The sequence below is a fragment of the Lagopus leucura genome, unplaced genomic scaffold (genome assembly GCF_019238085.1).
Source record: "Lagopus leucura isolate 7727_CA_CO unplaced genomic scaffold, USGS_WTPT01 Super-Scaffold_100001, whole genome shotgun sequence".
Taxonomy (NCBI): domain Eukaryota; kingdom Metazoa; phylum Chordata; class Aves; order Galliformes; family Phasianidae; genus Lagopus; species Lagopus leucura.
This window is the reverse complement of record NW_024962262.1, coordinates 48,570,861-48,590,215: the sequence shown is the minus strand read 5'-3', so window position 1 is coordinate 48,590,215 and position 19,355 is coordinate 48,570,861. Positions and strand designations below refer to the sequence as shown.

General features: G+C 37.9%; 1 protein-coding gene across 1 annotated transcript in view; it reads left to right on the top strand.

Moving 5' to 3' along the window:
* The window catches only part of ATP10A (ATPase phospholipid transporting 10A (putative)), a 109,611-nt gene that overhangs the window by 73,844 nt on the left and 16,412 nt on the right, over window positions 1–19,355 (top strand). The window contains exons 8-13 of the mRNA XM_042867938.1: window positions 7,806–8,023; window positions 9,031–9,225; window positions 10,496–11,057; window positions 16,665–16,768; window positions 16,947–17,073; window positions 19,151–19,335. Of these exons, the coding sequence (XP_042723872.1) occupies window positions 7,806–8,023; window positions 9,031–9,225; window positions 10,496–11,057; window positions 16,665–16,768; window positions 16,947–17,073; window positions 19,151–19,335 (1,391 nt within the window). The remainder of the gene's footprint in view (window positions 1–7,805; window positions 8,024–9,030; window positions 9,226–10,495; window positions 11,058–16,664; window positions 16,769–16,946; window positions 17,074–19,150; window positions 19,336–19,355) is intronic.

The following is a 19,355-nucleotide window of genomic DNA, read 5'->3' as shown; positions in this document are numbered from 1 at the left end:
GAGGCTCAACTTTCAGGTCTTCTTTTTCTCAAACATAATGCATTTAACAGAAATCTAAGTATGTATGCTTTCATGTTATTATTTGAGGTTACAGTAAAAGCAGTTCACTACAAACAAAAGTATAAATTAAGTAGCTAAATAAGCTAAACTAATTATTTTTTTCTGTCATTCATTTCACTTACTCCTGTGTTTAGGCTATTTCTAAATTCAGTTGGTATAAAATCACAGACATAAAGGTATTTTAAAAATGATATTTTGTTTACACAAGGCATTCTAAACTTTATTTCTTCTCCTCTACAGAAAAATAGAACTTTCTCTGTCATTTTATGCATATTTAGTGATCATTTTTACTGCTTTTGTTCCCTATAATCAAGAAATAAAAATGATTCTTCATTCAGGCTTCATTTAAGCTGTTTGCCTGTCTGATTTTCTAACCATATCTTAAATTCTCCATTGTTTAAATCTTTTTGTTTAGATAGAATAAGATGCTTACCACAGCTCATTCTTTTATAAGAGGTGCATCAATAACATTTCATTGCTCTGTGCTTAATTGCAAATTATTTGTTAGCTGCTCTTCAGTGTTTATACTTGAGTATCTGAATTCCCCTCTGAGGTTTTGGGACATATAACTGTTGGATGCCTTCCAGCTTCCCTCCTGAGACTTTACTGAAGACTTCATGAGTTAGGAAATTCTAAACATTTTGATTTGGTAGGTGATATGGCACTGCCATATATGCAAGAAAACCTAATAAAATGCATCTACCTTTTCTCATCCACTTCAGTGATAATCTGGATCTTTCCTTATCTGAATGTTATTCAGGCATAGTGACTTGGAATCAAACTCTTCTTTCAGTCTTTCAAATGAAGGATTGTATTTAAAATTTTCCTACATAGATCAAGATACAAAAGCTGAAGATAACAAGTCATTTTCTACTGTAAAACAGATTATGGAAATACACTTGTCCAGAGCTCTCTGGCTTAAGTTTGTTATTCTGCTGTGGCTGGGTAGCAGTGCCTGTTATTACAGTTGCTTGACCCTTCCCATGATAAGATCCTTTTTTCAGCTATGGATAGTTTTACAAACCTTTTAACTATTTGGTTAAAGTTTCCCATGCCAGATGTCTGCCTCAGGCATGAAGTCTGGGGGAGTAATTTCAGTCAGAACAGTTCCATTCAGCCATATCCAAGAGCAAAGCTAAGATGCAATGCATTTTTTCCCATGCTAAGAAGTTCTAGCAAATTTTACTCCAAAGTTTTGTAGAGTCCCTATATTCTGAAGTTCAGCTATGCATACACAGTAAGGGGGAAACTCGTACCTAGAGTGACAGATTGAGGTCTAAAATTTCCATGCTTTGGAACTTTAATTTTCTGCTGAAGTATGGGTTTTTTTTTTGCATAATCTAGGTCTGCTATATATCTGTTAATTACTCAATCAGCAGATTGTGCATAGTCTTCACAAGTTTTATGCGTGTTGCACTGTAAGCTTTTCTCCCTAAAATTTGTTCAGTTATGATCAGTTATGCCGTTCTTTTCTGTCCTGCAGGCATTGTTATCCTGCAATTGTCATCATCCTATCTGAGTTTTTGCCACTAATGTGTCAAGCGACATGTGACACTCATGATGTATAGCTTCTTCATTCCTCTTTTTCCTACCCCTATATGCACAGCATGCAATTTGTGTGGGTGTGGGGATTCCTTAAAAGGTGTACACTGTGCTGTGTTAAAATTGACATTTGGGGAAGCATGTCTTTTCTTCTTTTTTTGAGTGGTGGCAGTGTCCTTATTTTCTCTGGAATTTTTTTTCCACAGTATCATATTAATTTACCATGTAAAAGGTGAGCCTGATGATTATGGAGAAGTGTTCTGTTTTGTAACAAAAGCAGGCATATTAACTGTGGTTTTCATTACAGAAACTCATGTGGACCTCACGCAGGGCTGAAGTAATTAAATGTTTCTAAAAGAAAACACAAAATCCTGAAAAAGACAATACATTTTCTAGGCAGTGTAGAGAGCAAGCAGCAGTTTTATAATTTGCTGGAGAAGACATTTTCTTGCAGAATTCTGTATTGGCTCTAAGTTTCTTACAGGGCTAGTGGCACTATGCCTAGGAATATTGCATTGTTTTAGTCTAGACAAGAGGTGACAAAAATATGAATAATAGAGACCAATAAATTCCACCAGTATGGGACAGAATCTCCTAGCCAACTGGAGGTAGTACAGACTATTACTCATGGTACTTCTATGTGAGAGCTTAGCACCAAAGAGGATCCAAAAACAGTTGTGAAAGCTGTGAGGGAAGGTGTGAGTATGCTTAGCAACTGTTCCATGATGCAAGCTCTATCAAATATACATCACTGTTGAGTGCACCTGTAGCAGTCTGGTATAGATTATGCAAAGGTTAGGATTAAACTGATCAGTGAGCCTTCTGGACACAGTGTTGACAGAGGTGGGATTTTTGTTACCTACTTGAGATATTTATGTGGAAAATAGTCACCTAGTAATTTCACAGTTAATAGTTCATCAAATTTGTTTTACACACCTATGTTTATTGTCTGTTAGATGACTGTTTCTCTGTGGTTTAGAATTCCAAATACAGATGAAAAGAATTCCCATCGCATATCTAGATTACATGTTCTCTTAAATCAATTTAGTTCTTGAATTAGAGTGAGTTAATTAAGAGCAGGATATATCATGGACTATTCCAAGTGGAAGAATGAGTGCCTCATTCATAAATGTCCTCAGCATTTATAGAATACCCGTTGGCACTATGCTCTGGTTAAATCCCAGGAATTGATGGAGTTACATCTATCTTAAAGACAGCACCTTGTTGTGCGTTGCTTTCACAGTCAGTGATGCTATAAAGGAGTGCCACATCACACCAAAAAAATAAAAGTTCTTCTAATCAGTATTTCCTCGTAGCCCAAAAGAATGTAGGCACAAAAAAACAAAGACTTATTGTCCTATAGGTAAAACTGTGTTGCCATACCACAGCTTTTCCTTTCAAGCTAGTAGCCAGCTTCTAACAGTTCAGAAATTGGACATGCCCCAAATCTATCTGCTGGTTCCAGGGAGAGTAGGTGCCCAAAAGCTGACTGTGCTTGTGAAAGTCGTTATATGATTTAGCTACAACCAGATGCTCTTGGCCTGACATTTGTCCTAGATATTTTCCAAATGCTAAATGAATTGCCTGTTGTCTGTGGGGTGTGATCTCTGTTTTTCTAGTTTTAGCCACCCATTGTACGGAACTTCTGACAACACACAAGTTGAACCTCCATGAATGCAACCACACAAATCTGAAAAAACTAAATATTTTCATTCTTTGCATTTTTTCTCTTTCCTTCCAATGACTGAAAAAAACTCTAGAGAACCAAATAGAAGGATAATTTTATGGTAGTGAAGGCAAACGGTGAAAACCCAGTGATTTTTCCTTGGCTAGCCAAGTTTCTTAGTCACTGAATTCGAGAAAGAAAGAGTTCTCTTCCACACTCTATGTTTTCATGCTAAAGATTGGCCAGCAACTACTTTTCACTGGAAAGTGCATGATATGGAAAAAATCTTTTTCTTAGTTTGAGGGACTGTATTGTGGTGAAACTTTGTTGTTCATTTTGTACATAACCAAAAGACATAGCCACATCAGAAAATTGAATTGAATTGAAAATTGAATTTACTAAACAAAAAAAAAAGCATAAAAGTGGGTAAAACCTTTTCCCTAAATGTGGCTGGTTCTTCCAGAGGGATGGCTCATCTGCCTTTCTTTTCCATCTGAAAATCTTCAGAAATCAGGAGGGTCCTTTTAGCTTTTCTCCAGAAAGATTGAAGCAATCAACAGAACAGGCACTCTGTATAGCTTGTTTGTAGTTTCTCTTTACATTTATTATTACTTTCTGAAGAAAAATTATTGGAGGATGTGGACAGAAGCAGGAGATGTAGAACTGAATACTCTGGGAGTGTTGTATTTTGAACTCCTAAACAATAACTAATGATGGAGAGATTAGAGACAGGTAATAATTTCCTCTGAGCGTGTGTGCGTGAGTATAGGTATGCCTGCACTCAAAACTGCTCTGGAAAATCTCTAGGTGGATAGAAAGAATCTCCATTTCTAAGTGGAGTAAGGAGTTCATGATGAAAGACTTCAGTGTATTCTTTTCATACCCACGCAGTTGCCAAGAGTAGAGAGGATGGAAACTCTTCATGTTTTATAGTCTCAGGACTTGTTTTTATGGGGAAGCTTTTGCAAAGTAAGTTATGTTAGCACAGTCATACAAATTTTTTGCATGCTATCTGCTTGTCTGAGGGTTTTTTTAGATACTGGAGAGAACTTCAAAGTGAAATAAGCTTGCACTCATAAAATCATTAGGAAATAACACAGTGTGAAGGCATCTAGTCTTACTTCATGATAACTCAGTAGCATTCTTATCCAAATGACTGGGGATACATGGTGTTATTCCATAGGAAAATCAGGACCCGTACACTGACAGCTGAATTAGTCTGGTTTAAGGGGTCTGCAGTTTTATTCTGCCCAGAACAAATTATTTTATGGTTTCCTGATCACATTTCTCTACTTAGTTAAGCATTTGTCTGCGTGGCAGTGATGCTTCCATCAGCCTCTAAGATGGATGCCTCATAGCAGAACATAGCATGGAAGATAACTTACGAAACAACTGAAGAAGATAATTGAAAAATAAAAAATAAAAGAGTTTTTAACACAGAAATAATAAAAGAGTATCTTAAAATACTTTCCAGAAGCTATAGGAATTTTAGTGACAGCTTACTGCTGTCTTCTGAAAGATGGAGAGTCCATAGAATAAGTATTAATTATCCTTTCTTCTTCGTGCTGTAAATATCAAGTGAACAAGAGGACAGTTACGTTAGACTTCCATGCATTGCATTGCTGTGTTTTGCAAAGTGTTTATGTCTCTGCCTTTAATAAATAACTCTCTATCAGACAAAAGATCAAGGCTGCAAATTTTCAGTGCTGAAGCTGAAAAGCATCTCACAACAATGTCTTTCAGGTTATAATATTCGTAGGGAAAGGTTCTGAATTTGAGAGGGCTGAGTGGGTGGAGAGAACAGAATGTTCCCAAAGAAGCACGCTTCACACAGTTAAAGCATTATGAACCTTAGCCATAACATAACAATCACACTGTGTTTCATTATTTCTTCAAACTTCTTAGTTTTTGTTGCATAATATGTTAAGACTGCACTCGAGAAAATGTTAAAAGGTGCTGTGGCCTTTTTTTTCATACATTTGATATAAAATGGAAATAATACCCTTTATATCAAGCGAGCTACATTTGACTTGCTTAAATGAGATTCTGGTCTTGTATCTTTTTCTCTTTTTTTTTCCTCGCTGCAGCAACAATTAAATGAATGTGCTACAATGAAAATCTGCATAGAGAACAAAACATAGCTTAAAGATACACAGACAGATTACAGTGTGTACCAATTCACTATTGGTGTAATGCTAATAAAAAAGGCTCATGCTGTATTAGGAACCAGTTTCTCCTGTGTTGACTAAAAAAATATTTTTGAATGTAATGTAAGAGTAGTGAAGAATACAGATATATGGTATGCAAGCATAAGTGTATATTATGCATGAAATGCATTCTCTTCTTAACCCTATTGGTTTTGTTTGTAAAATACAGCCATCTTTGGAGTCATTTATTTCAGCTTGTTTCTGGAGCAGAAGCTTAAATTAGATATGATTATTAAAGAAAACGTGGGGGCTTTTTTCTAACAACTCTTCATGGAAAAGAATTTGACCAACTGGGTACCACCTTTTGCAAAGCTGGAAAGAATAATTGTACCCGGCTCTTTCCCTGTCAAGGAGTATTCCCTCTTTTGGCAGGGAGTGCAGCATTCTGTCAGTCTGCCATTCAAATGCCCACATCTGGAGTGAGAAAAGTTATCCCTGTAGCAAATGCAAGCTTTAACTGTGCTTTACCTGTCCACACAACAACAATTCTCCTCGAAACTGGGTTTGCTGAGGAGGCACTGGATTTAAATCCAGTCCAATCCAAAAAAAAGGAGGATTGATTTAAATCTCAAGTATTGCTAATTGCAAAAGTCCACTCTGTTATGTCATCTTGAGCAATGTTTTTTGAACCTAGCACTTGCAGGATGCAGCCTATTACCATGCAACAGAAAGGCCAAGGAGACCAGTGACAGCCCTAATTTTTTGAGCTATCTTCTAGATTCTGTTATCTGCATCACAGTAACAGGAGAAAGGAGAAGCCAGTGGTGCTGTGCTCTTCTGTTTGCAGCTGTATGGGTCTCTGAACAACTGTGTAGTTTGCTGGGAACCTCTTCCACCTCCTGCATTTCATACTAAATATATGTTCCAAATAAATGTGAAAAAGCCTCCAATCTATGATTTTGCACAGGTAGACCTATCACCATAAAGCGTGTGCAATCTGATTTCAGCTCCTCCTGCTGCTTTCTGACAGTTAAAACATGTTTGAAAGTTACAGCAGATGGCGGGGATGGTTTCTTCTTTGATCATAAAGCAAGCCCCATTAAAACGATCATGCACTGAACTCACTGTATCTGATGCAAGATTTTTCCTGGGAATATGTTTTGAAAGAAAAATCTCCATTGGCAATTTTTCCTGCAGAATGCCTGAATAGTTGACATACATGCTAATGATCTATCATTTGACATAGGAAGATCTAATTTGTTATAACATGGAACTGAAAGAGAGCAGAGCGAAAAGTATATAACTTGCATTGTACCTCTGCACAGTGTGGATTACTTTGAGAATATAATGAAAAGCTTTTTCATGAATGCCTAATGAAGGAATAAATAGATACCTGTTAAAGTGACATGTGCCTGTTTAATGGATGACAGAGGCTATTAAGTGCCCATGATCTTTAGGAATGGAAAAATACATTATGTATCAGTTTAGAACTGAATGGAATCTATTGTTAGATGGGTTGGATTCAGGTCTGTTTTGCACTTTTCTTTTTTTAAATTTTTTTATTTCTACATATCAGTCTGCCCAGATTCGTTTCTAACTGTAATTGTTCTACTTGAAGTCTTCATTACCCAAGTTCTCCACTGTAATATATAATTTTTAAAAACAGGTTCATTCTGTTCACACAGTCTGATACTGATAGGACAAAGGAAAACAGTTTTAAACTAAAGAGGGGAGATTTATATTGGATACAAGAGCAAAGTGGCGAGGTACTGACATAGGTTGCCCGGAGAAGCTATGGATGCCCCATCCTTGGAGGTGTTCAAGGCCAGCTTGGATGTGGCCCTGGGCAGCCTGATCCAGCGCCTGATTTAGTGGTTGGCAACCTTAACTGCAGCAGGGGCATGGGAACTGTGTTATCTTCGAGGTTCTTTCCAACCTAAGCCATTCTCTGATTCTATGTAGAAGAGGAATGAGTGGTGCACTGCACAATAAGCATTGCACCACAAGCAGCATTGCCTGTCATACAGGTCCCAGGAGAGGAGGCAGACCCCAGGCTGGGGTTTGGTTGATTTCATCAAGCTGAACTATGGAATAGCCTTCAGGAGCGCAATGTGTTACCGCAGAGTCTAGCTGCCTCTCAGTCTCGTGATGAGGGAGGCAGTGCATTGCATTATGTTCCTAATTATGTTGTCTGCACCCTCCATTAGAAGGTACCATGTAGTTAAGACTAGATGTCTTCTGTTATCCCCTGTAATGGAGTCGTTCAGTATTGCTCCAAAGGTATAAGAATAAAACCAGAACACTTCAATGAAGTCAGCATGTCCTTTTTGCCTCTTTCTCAGCAACATTTAACAAATGCAACTTTTCTGTCCTTGTATTTTTATTGATAGCCAAACGCTTAGCGATGTACCAAGAGCCTGATTCTGAGGAAGAGGAAGCAGCTCCAAAAGGAGGAACTTTATCCCAGCGTGACAGTATCTGCAGCCATCAGAGCATCAAAGTAATTCACAGAAGCCAGAGCACCAAAACCCACCGCCGCACGGGAAGCAGAGCTGAAGCAAAAAGAGCAAGCATACTGTCGAAGCATACTGCATTCAGTAGCCCAATGGTAAGTCATGAGAATTAAGTGCACGCTGTCCTATATCTTTTAACAGAGTGATGTCTTGAAAAGTAAGAGATAAAGAAATCTGTACTACATTGCATACCACTCAGATTTCATCTTGGCGTTTTTTCTTCTGCACGTGTGTTTTAGAAAAAAAAGAGAACTTTACATTTCAAAATGTTGGTGAGTGTACACCCTTTCAACTTTGCTTTGATTAATTTATTTTATGGTGTTATTGGAAGTTTTATGTGAGCTAAGTGGTATTAAGAGAGCAGTGAAACCAAGTCTTGTCTACGAAGGGATTTTTTGTTATCCTTTTGACATAAGTGAACCCTCAAAATAAACTACAAATACAGGCAAAGAAAGAAGCTGCTTGCTCTGGTTGAGCTTCTTGAGTTTAGTCAGGAGTAAGTTCTTTCAATACAATTTGAAGCTACACTTCATAAACATACAGTTCAGTGGTTGCTCAGACTCATCAGCTGCTGAGCATCAGCAGATAAAATAAAATTCTACTGAAGAAAAAACCTGAGTTCAGTTTATCTTTACATCTTTTATATCCTAGCATCTTGGTATCTTAAGAAATACCAGAATTTGCTCTGACAAGAAAAAATCAAAGAAAAGTGCTGATGAAATAAAGAGTACTCTGCTTTAGCATTAAAGACCTAACAAACCATGCAGAATGTTCTCACTGGACTGGGGGGTGGGAGGAACAGTTTCATACTAGAAACTCTTCCCCTGTTCAGTACTCCCAAAGTAGATGAACATTGCCAGTATGACAGTAGTGAAAAAGCTGACAGCACAATTACTCACATTTCCATTTCTATTAGTATCCTCATTGGAAAGTGTATATTTTCTACGTGATGCATGAGTTACAGTCCTCTCCATCTCAGCGCTGTGGTATGAGGCCTTCATAGAACTCTTGGTATTGACACTGCTTTGGGCACTTTGATTGCTCAATGCTACTTTGGAAATTTGCAGAATCACTGATATTAGTCATTGCTTTTCATTGTTAGGAGAAGGACATCACACCAGATCCTAGCTTGTTAGAAAAGGTGAATGAATGTGCAAAGCATCTGGAGATCATGAGGGGCCACGAACAGCCATTATCCCATCTGAGTCCAGAACTGTGTGATATTTTTGACTTCTTCATTGCTTTGACCATCTGTAATACCGTTGTGGTTACTGCTCCAAATCAGCCCCGACAGAAGGTAGGTTAAAGGAACAGCAAAATAGAGTTTAAGGTTTGTTTGAATTTATACTAATTTATCACTTAAGTTGGGGAACTGAAAATGGCCTGTTCTAATGAGAAATAACTGGAAACTAAATGTGGGACAACTCTTAGAAGTGCATTGTGAATAAACAGATTCAGTCAAGCATTAGTTAAATGGAACATTTACCTTCAGGGTAAGACATGCTTTTGTCTGCAATTTTAAGATAGTAATGAAAATTTCTTGAGTTCTTGGAAATATGACTTAATTGATAAATATGTGTATATATATGTGTATGTACATACATCTGCATGTAAGTATGTATGTAAGTATGCAAGTCTGTGTGGAAACTGATTTATATTATGCAAGACTTATCAAAAAAGAATATAAGCTGTGTGTAGATTTTGTAAATGTGAATTAAACTAAGAATAGGGTCAGATGTTTTTTTAAAAAGAAAATATACTTGAGAAACATTGCACATATCTTTCACATTGTCTAAAAAATGTCAAGCTCATTGTGAGAAATAATGATTATTACTGCTTAAATCAACCTAAACTAAATGAATGAGAACTTCAACAATAGAATCCCAAGACAGAACTATAGTAGAACATATTATTAAAGCTAGCCCACAGATTGAATTTCCATTCTGGAGAAAATTCTGAGATTTGTTTCTTTTCAAAATAGGAATAAGAAGTGAAGTAGTCTGCAAAATCACATTTTAAATAAACTGAGGTAAATGATAAAACTGAAGCAAACTGAATCCAAAAGAGAAGACAGTGGAAATTATTTATATCAGCATGTTGCTGTTGAAGGCATCATTGACACTGGCCTATTCTCCTAAAACTTTTCTGATATCACACTTCTCAGTACAAAACTCTTGAATTAACATGTTTTTTACTGCCTTTACTGAAAATGCACAGAGAATGGCAACAGCCTTTCAGAATGTACTTTGGTGGTGGTCCAACACCAATAGTCTATCCATTAGACCTATCTGAAAAAGTGAAAGAAGTAAAAATAATTTTAATGCAAGTATACGTACTTTCATGCAGAGACACGATTCTGAAGTTCTAGGTCTTGTTGGGTTTTTTTGCTATTAAGTTCATTTACTTTCCCTTCTCAAATTGCAAGTGCCATTACTTTTTGCTCACAAAGAAATTCTGTTCTTAAGTTGGAGCTACTTAGGCTGAATGTATGAATTCAGTGTCTAAATTCTAATACAGCTTTCCTTCAGGTTTTGCTTTGTTCATCGTCTTGTTTCATTCTTCTCAAGGTTAGAGACCGATTTGAACTAAAATCTCCTGTAAAAACCATAGAAGACTTCATCCGACGACTCACTCCAAGTCGCTTGACCTCTGGATCTAACAGCAGCAGTTCATCCAGCCTAGCTACAAACAAATCAATGCACAGATTTGGTTTAAGTATCCTTTCATCCACATCTACTGAGAGCACTTTATTAAAACTGGAAGAGAAGCTGGCATACTCTGCACAGATGAATAACAATGGCTACAGCTCCCAGCAAGGCAGGATGGCTGTAGGGAGCGGGCCTGAGGAAGGAGAGCTCCGTTATGAAGCAGAGAGTCCAGACGAAGCTGCTCTCGTCTATGCAGCAAGGGCATATAACTGTTCTCTGGTTGGAAGGCTGTCTGACCAGGTATCAGTGGAGCTACCTCACCTGGGAACATTAAACTTTGAAGTATTACATACATTGGGCTTTGATTCCATCAGGAAGAGGATGTCAGTAGTGGTCAGACATCCTCTCACGGATGAAATAAATGTTTACACTAAAGGAGCAGATTCAGTTATTATGGATCTCCTTCTGCCTTGTTCTTCAGGTACACCTCTTAGCTTTGTAAGAGTGGGGGTGTGGGGAGGCGGTTCTCCTTAATTGCTGAAAGATCGTGTCTTGCTGCCTTTCCTAGCAACCAGACCTGCCTGGTTTTGTTGTGAGTACGTGAAATGGTAGAAAGGCAGCCATCTCTCTTCTTTTATAGTACTTCGTTGTTGTAGCAAATTTTCTGTAATTAATGACTGGTTCTTTGCCTTACAAGAATTAATTACATCAGTTTCTGTACAGGAACTTTTACTAGCAAACTTTATTTTGAATCTATTTCCTGAAACTCTCCCAAAACAATTTACATTTCTTGAGGAGAACGTGCCCAGCAGTACATAGCTATTTCAGTATTTTATATGAAACTCAAGCAGTTCCTACTCCAGCTCCCTTATCTGTTTCACCTATGAATCTTTACTTTCTTTTGTAGTAATGTATTTGCATACATCAGCACATTTACGTTGCGTTTGACTGTGGTGCTAAAGGGCAGTGTGAATCAATCAGCCATTGGAACAGAAAGGTAGTGGCAAAATAAGGAAAGAATCTGTTCAGTTGAGACATCTTAAATTGTGTTAGGGAATAGCTATGATCATAGACTGCTTCTCCAGAGTCTGCAACACTCAGGTATCTCATGAATCAGGAGGAACATTAATTGCTGCTAATTATGAGTTGGATTCAAGAAGAACCCTGTAAGCTTTCAGAAGTTAGCGTAAACATGGGAGTGCCAGTTTGCATGAGTCAGTTTGAATCTAATTTACTGTATGTTCAACACTGAATTTAATTAAGTATTTAAGGGTTACCCCAGTATGAATGGACAGAACCCGAAAGTGCTGGAGGTGCTTCCTGTGTGTCACTAGTGCATTGACTGTGCGGTTACTCTGACATTAGCCTGGAGTAAACAATTGTGAAAGGCTTATACTGTGCAGTTTTAGTTTAATGAAATACATAAAAATGTTGGCGGTAGTTTTAAGTTTATAGAGACATAAATCAAAGCAGAGCCAAAAAATTAGGAATGACTTGTCTTCAACTAACAACAAAATATTCATAAATAATATTCTGGTTAAGATCTGATATCAAAGACAGTACTGAGAACATCTGGAAAATTGTTTCCCTTCAGAGTATTAGAGAATTTGGATACTCAGAATTACTGGTAATATACCTGGAAAAAAATGTTTGGAAACAAGTTCTCAGAATGAGAACGGAGCATCAATAAGAAATCATTATCTCATGCCAAATCCCAAATATTTTGTCACAACCATGAAATAAAAATGGAGGAATTAGGGGGTGAATTCCAAGTGGTTCTAGGACCTACTGGGGTAGATCCAACAGGGGCAGCTAGAAACCAACCAACAGCAACACAACAGAAGGAGCTGTGTCAGAGATGCAGGAGCAGAATCCCTGAAGACTGTTGTTATCACTGAGCAAATTATGCAGCTGGACAAATACAGAGATTGCTGCATCTTTACAGGCAATTGAAAGATGCTTTGAATTTGTTCAATTTTTTAAAAACTTTTTTTAGCCCCAAATGAGCTATGAGTTTTAGTATATTTTGCTTTCACAAGCAATGTAAAGTGCAGTCACTAGAACTTCATAAGCAGTTTCCTTTATTTTTTAGCCCTCTCATCTGCTGCTGGCCTCAGTAATTCTGTGAATTTCAGCAGATCTGTCTAAAAAATGTTTGACATGTCTCTTGAACAGTTTCACTCACGGAATTGAATTCATGGTCCCTGTCTGTAGTTTCCTAACATCAGGGCACATGTTGTCATTTCCTGAGGGAGCTGCCTCCTTGTCACCTCACAGGGTGGTATTCCCCACGTAGAAGGATTTCCCAAAGATTTATATTGTGAAAATTATATGTGTATGTGTATATGTATATACACATATGAGTCTATCTGTGATTTCATTCTGTTCTCTATTGATCATGGAATATGTGAGAGGAAATGCAAGTACTTGAAGAATTCAAGCAATTATCACTTCAAGTAATGGACCAATAAATTAATCAATGTGACAGCTCTTTTTTTTTTTTTTTTTTTGCTGTATTAGTTCCTCAGGAACAGGTAAACTGTACAAAAGTTGATTGTATGTTTTGAGACTTTGTGATGCTTATGCTCTCAGACTGAAAGACTAAAGCAATGCTGTGTCCATAGTCTCCATGCAGGACTGGGTCCTATGAAACAGGAAGGTTCTGTTTCTCTATGAGGAAAAGTCTTTCAAAAATGCCATGGTGAAAAGCCCCAGAATAGATGCAAAAGTACTATGTTGTAGCTTCAGTTATATCTAAAAAAGCATACAAACAAATAGAAATCATCCTGAGCTTCAAAACCTGAAAGTTTCTGAGTTCCCTCTATTCCTTCTACCTCTATATCTAGGCTGAAAACCGTCGTTTTCTGTCAGCACCCAGATATTTTCAAAAGCCTTGAAATGATTCCCAAGGATGCATTGTTTTTACTTTATCTCAGCAGTTACCATGTTCATAAATAAGAAAGTTACTGTTTGAGTCAATAACTAGCTCACACAGGAACTGTGAACATAAGTCATTGAGAAAACAATGACTGAGCTGGCTTTCAGCTAGTGATTATGGTAGGAAATGAAGCAAGCAAAATGCCACTAGCTCTCTATCATTCTTCTTTAGAAGACTTATTTTCTGGTTTTCTCTTCCATAGTTCATGTGGTCATGCTGCTAAGCATAGAAACTGCATCATCCCGACTAAAAAGAATTTCCACCACTGGGTTTTGATTGCAAGAGAGTCCTTCCCCTCTTAACTTTTGATCTCAAGGTGAATCTCTGGCTGAGACTGATAAGGCATATGAGGAGAGCCAGAGGGAGTTTCAGCTCTCATTGGTGTGCTGGCAGAGGAAGGAGATTCAGTTCTTTATACTAGAAGTGAAAATTCACATGGAAACCAGTGTGCACATTTCTACTTATAGGGAATTACTGTCTTTGTTCATTGAAGGCGGTATAAGTGTTTGGCATTATGGTCACTGCATTAGTGCTGTGATATTCAGAAGACATGAAGTGGTTAATATCACTGAACCTTAAAGAAATAGAAATGTACTTTGTTATTCAAGTTTGCGCCAGTTGAAATCAGCAAGGGACTGAAATAGCCACTCCCATAAGACAATTGCATGTGAGCTATGCAAGAAACACATTTTTTTCTCTGTAGAACAGTGATGCATCACTATGATTTGGGAATGGTGTTTGCTTATTTTGTTCTTTTAAAGGAAAAAAAAAAAAGGCTGACTTAGTAATACAAGAAGCCTCCTAGAAGGTGTGCTGCAACACTTTTTCCTTAAAAAATTATGTATTACACAGACAACTGACATATTATGCACAGATAGAAAAGAAACTAAATAAAAACCCTTAGATCACAGTTGAGTACATGTATATTTCAGCTGTATGTTGCAGCTGAGTTTGGTTGTGAACTACTTAAATAGCTTCTGCAGGAATATGTGGTGTGTGTTGGAGCTTAAGGAAGACCTTTCCAATTGCAAGTTGTATTCATAGAGATGCTCTTCCACAGCAGTTTACCTGTGTTGTCCACCTGAGGAAATCTGTAGTGATAGTACAGGTAGTATTAATAGATAGATGGACAGGCCTACTAGCATACTCCCAACAATATTTGCCACTTAGGGATGAGGAATACATGAAATATCACAGTCGTTCAGGGAAATCTGGTTATGTGCACTCCCAACTTTAGAGATCTAGAGAGGATCAGATAGTCTTTAAAGGTGAGAAAATTGCTATACAGAGTACAGTATGCAAAACCAGAATATTGGGGTTCCAAACACCCAACTCCTTACTTCCTGCAGTATCACTTCTTCTAAACATTTGTACCAAAGCCTCCAAATACCTAATTAGACTCTGTACTGCTCTATAAATGTGTATAGATAGACAGGTATGTGTGTACATAGTCACACAAAGCAAAATCAAATTGAGTATGAATTATGCTGGGAACATGTGTGCTGAAAAGTATAAAGAATTGGATATTCCTGACGTCTCATTTAGATACCTGCATTAATTGCTTATGGTAATGGCATAAAAAAGGGATTATATCAGGGAATAGAAAACTTGCCTCAGGGTACCAGTCATTCTCATCAGTGCTTTCATTAAAAAATCTATAACGCTTTCCCTGAGTAGTAACACTACTGTTTGTGTTATAGAAAGCCACTACAACAGCGTAGTGTGCATGAATCAGTTTTGATCCTAGATGTTAAAATTATATATACATATATCACATTTTATAAACTTTTGAAGACCTCATCTCGGGTAATGACATGGAACAAAGTGTGTTAGTTTCATATTCATTAATCTTTTTTAAATCACAGTATTGAGTACACTGAGCCAATTCCAGCTAATGAAAGAGAAAGAGTGAAATCTCATCTCAATTCTGAGTTCTTACACACGATTTTAAGGCATGGATGTCCAGTTTTGTTTTTTTTTACTTGCCTCATCTGCATTGGGTGAGCAGGTATTGTCTTGGGATGAATACACAGAGGTCACTTCAAAAGTAATGCCTCCTATTTATTTTCATGGAAACTACAACTGATAGAAAGAGCATGATAACATCATTTGATAGGACAAATTCTTTTCTACGGATCGTTACTTTTTAACACAGTCATCGCCATTAGTTATACATTTTCACTGGCAATGAACAAGAGCATGCATTCTGCACTCATAAAAATGTGCACCAGCAGAGCTGACCCACTGTCACTTTTAGCACTGCTGACACACACCAGCTCTGTCTCATCGTGCTCACATCCACTGCTTAGTCTCCATAAACATTCAGTAGGTGTTGATGAATGTCAGTGGGCGCTGTTCTTTTCACATGGAGGAATTTGATGACACACCTTTGCTTCATCCTCTCTTCCATGTCAGACTGTTAAGCACCTGGGCCTCTCCACAGAGCAGAGCAGAGCCACCGCCATGATGGTGCAGGGCAGGGTGCAGCTGCATTGCTGGCTGTGCTGGGCCGCAGGTTGGACATACCTGGCTTAAGGGAAGAGTAAACTAGGTGGAAGTTGTGCGTTCAAGGTAGAAGCTAATTGTGAGGTCTGTGCAAACGTAAATGTGTTCTGAGAACTTCTTGCCACTAAGGCCACAAAGTTGTGTGTGCACAGTAGTAACAGTTGCGCCTTAATATACTCAGACATAAAAGACAGAGTGCTGTTTCTGGTTGTCCTGAAATACTAACCCGTGAGAAAAACTAAGGGTAGTTTCTCTACACATGATGAGATGTACAGAAGGATTTGCCAATAGGCTATTTGAATCATACTTCCCTTTCTGGCATTATTGTTTGTTGTTAAGATTATCGTGATTTCTCAAAGCCTTTGGGCCAAACAAATATTTGAGTAAAAAAAAAAGGTCTGTCTAGCATGCATTCAGAATGACTTTTGAAGAGGGAAGAAAGAAAAGATGGAACTATGAGAGAGGGCTTTTTTTTTTCTAAATGGCATGTTGTACTTGAAAGTTTCCCAGGAGGTATCAACAGCTCTTTAAAAGTATCAGTTTTAAAGTGGTGGTACATAAGTACTATAGACACACTTTTATTTTCTGAGGCTGTTCAGCTGCTGTTATTTTTCAGTCACTAATTTCTTTTTTATTGGTATCTAGGTGACCCTCGGGGCAAACATCAAAAGAAAATCCAAACCAAAACCCAGAATTACCTTAATCTGTATGCTGTAGATGGGCTGCGAACCCTGTGTATTGCAAAACGAGTAAGTCAGTGCAAGCTCTTAATTTTCTTTTAAGAAGAGTCTTGACAAAGATAACTGAAGGCTGTCTTAATTTGTTGTTCTTGATTTCTGATTTGTTTTGTTTTGTTTTTCATTTTATTCAGTAAAGTATGAATGCCTCTGCATCACTGACTGTATCCTCACATCCTCTCTTGAACAGGTTCTGAGCAAAGAGGAATATGCTTGTTGGTTAAAAAGTCATCTGGAAGCAGAATCTTCTATTGACAATCGTGAAGAACTTCTGTTTCAGTCAGCACTGCAGATAGAGAAGAATTTGCATCTGCTAGGTAATGAAATGAAGGCTGGGCATAAAATTAAAAAGTGCTGAAAATTCTGAAAGCTTGGCTATGAAATCCAGTCTTTTCAGACAGTACAGAAATTAGCTGCTTTTAGACTTTGTCATAATTGTCATGTGCAGCACCACAAAGGAATGGGATTATAATTAACGTAACAAACATACCCTTTTTATCCTTGCTCCTGCAATCATTTATCATCATTGAAATGGCTGGGGTAAAACAAGAGATGCATGTGACACAGTGTCATAAATGAGAATTGCTGCTCTAAATAGGAGAAGGACTTGGCCAGTCCTGGCTGCAGTACTTCAGTAGCTTGGAGCCTCTTTCCTATGCCAGGTGGTTCCACAATTCCAGGGGTACCAGAGGTGTTCATAAGGCAAAGCTCATAAACTGCTTCTGTGAGGGGCATAGACGCATACACGTCAGGTTCAACGCTTAGGGCCTGTGTGCACTGTGGAAGGGGACTGCATATATTTCAAAGTGGTGTAGTTAAAATCAGTGTATGTAAAATATATTCCAAGTGCAAAGTCATGCTGTTTCTCTGCTCAGTTGAGAGCACTGAGATTTTAAAATACATATGTATCCACTATTACTCCAAGCATCCAACTTCTTTCTCTGGCAGGGGAACTGGGACAGCCATAGCATTGATGGAGGTAACAGCCTTCACTGTTTGCCAACTTGCCTGTCTCTGGGAGATAAGATCCAACTCACCCAACTTCTATTGTGTCTACTGTAGATCTCTAAGGCTCCTTATATAACCAGTAGGGAGAGGAAAAAAAACAAAGTGCAGTTCATTTGATCTGTCTTAGATACCTCCTTTAGGATTAGATGAATCATGCCTTCAAAGTGGCTGTTTTTCTCCTCTGACTTAAAGGGGAGCTTGAGGTGACTGATTCTGACCACATTAATCAGGACGATCCCACCATGGTTGTCCCTGTTGGCTCTGGCTGTGCTCTGAAAAACAAAAATGGAAATTGAATTGTGCGATAAATAGGAGAGTTCTTAGGTTCTGGGAATAAAAAAAGTGAGTGTGTCTGGAAAAGAAATGTCTTTTCCCTTGTGAACTATTTGAATTATAAAAGCTTTTATAATTCAAAAGTCTTCATGACATTGCATTTCACCTACAACTAGTGCTCAGTCTGCAAGTGGGATTCTATAGCTGAATTGCTTTTCTTCTAACAATTATGGTGGTAATAAAGAGATGGCAGAAGCTTGCTTTGCTTTTCCTGTTGTTTCAGGTAATTTGTGTATTTGTTATCTTCAAGTTGTCTGATTGTCATGGCTTACATCCTCACATTGAAGCCTCTCTAAAACTCAGTGGTGGCACTGAACTTGATCCTGAGCTGTATTTACTGCAATTTGAAAATCTTCTCTTCTATTGATTTATGAAAGCTTAGGAAAAATATCGTTTGTTATAAACAAGTAGGAAGATTCCTGGGAGTATGAAAAAAACACATTTGCCTTCTACATTATGGATTATAGATTTATGATTTATTCTTTGCTAAATCGCATCAGGCAATTTTTCTACAAGAAGTGTTTTTCTACAAGAGCAAAGAGCATCCACAAGACACTAAGTAGTTCATGTCTAAAGCATAATGTGTGGTTACCAAGCTGCAGTTCTGCTGTCATTCCCCTCTGAAAGGGAGAGATCTGTAATGACCAATCCTCTTTTAGTTGAGGAAAGGCAGTCAAGATCCTTTAGAACTAAATCAATAATATCTTATCTAGCAACAAGCAGAAGAAAGGGTGAAGATACAGAGCAGAGAAACAATAAGCAAAGGTACATCATCTTTGTGAACTACTGAGAGAGTGGCATTAGGTTGCTTTTGAAGTTTGGAACTCTGGATTTGTTGTTGACTGTTGATGCATATGTTTACACCAGCTGTTTTCTACTCCTCTCTCTGGATACCTCCTAAAAGCTGCCTGAATACTGCATACATTGTTAGTTTCGTTTAGCTGTTTCCCAGTGAAAGTGGCTGTAATTTTTGGAAAAACCCAAGCTTACAGTTTGAGGTGAATCATAAGTGTTTACTGAATGTGGAATAATTTGCTTTTACCGTGTGCTTAGGTGCCACTGGTATTGAAGACCGTTTACAGGATGGTGTTCCAGAAACCATTGCAAGCTTGCGCAAAGCTGGGTTGCAGATTTGGGTTCTTACTGGAGACAAGCAAGAAACTGCTGTTAATATTGCATATGCCTGCAAGCTACTAGATCATGATGAGGAAATCATCACTTTGAATGCTGAATCACCAGTAAGCAGATCAAATACTAT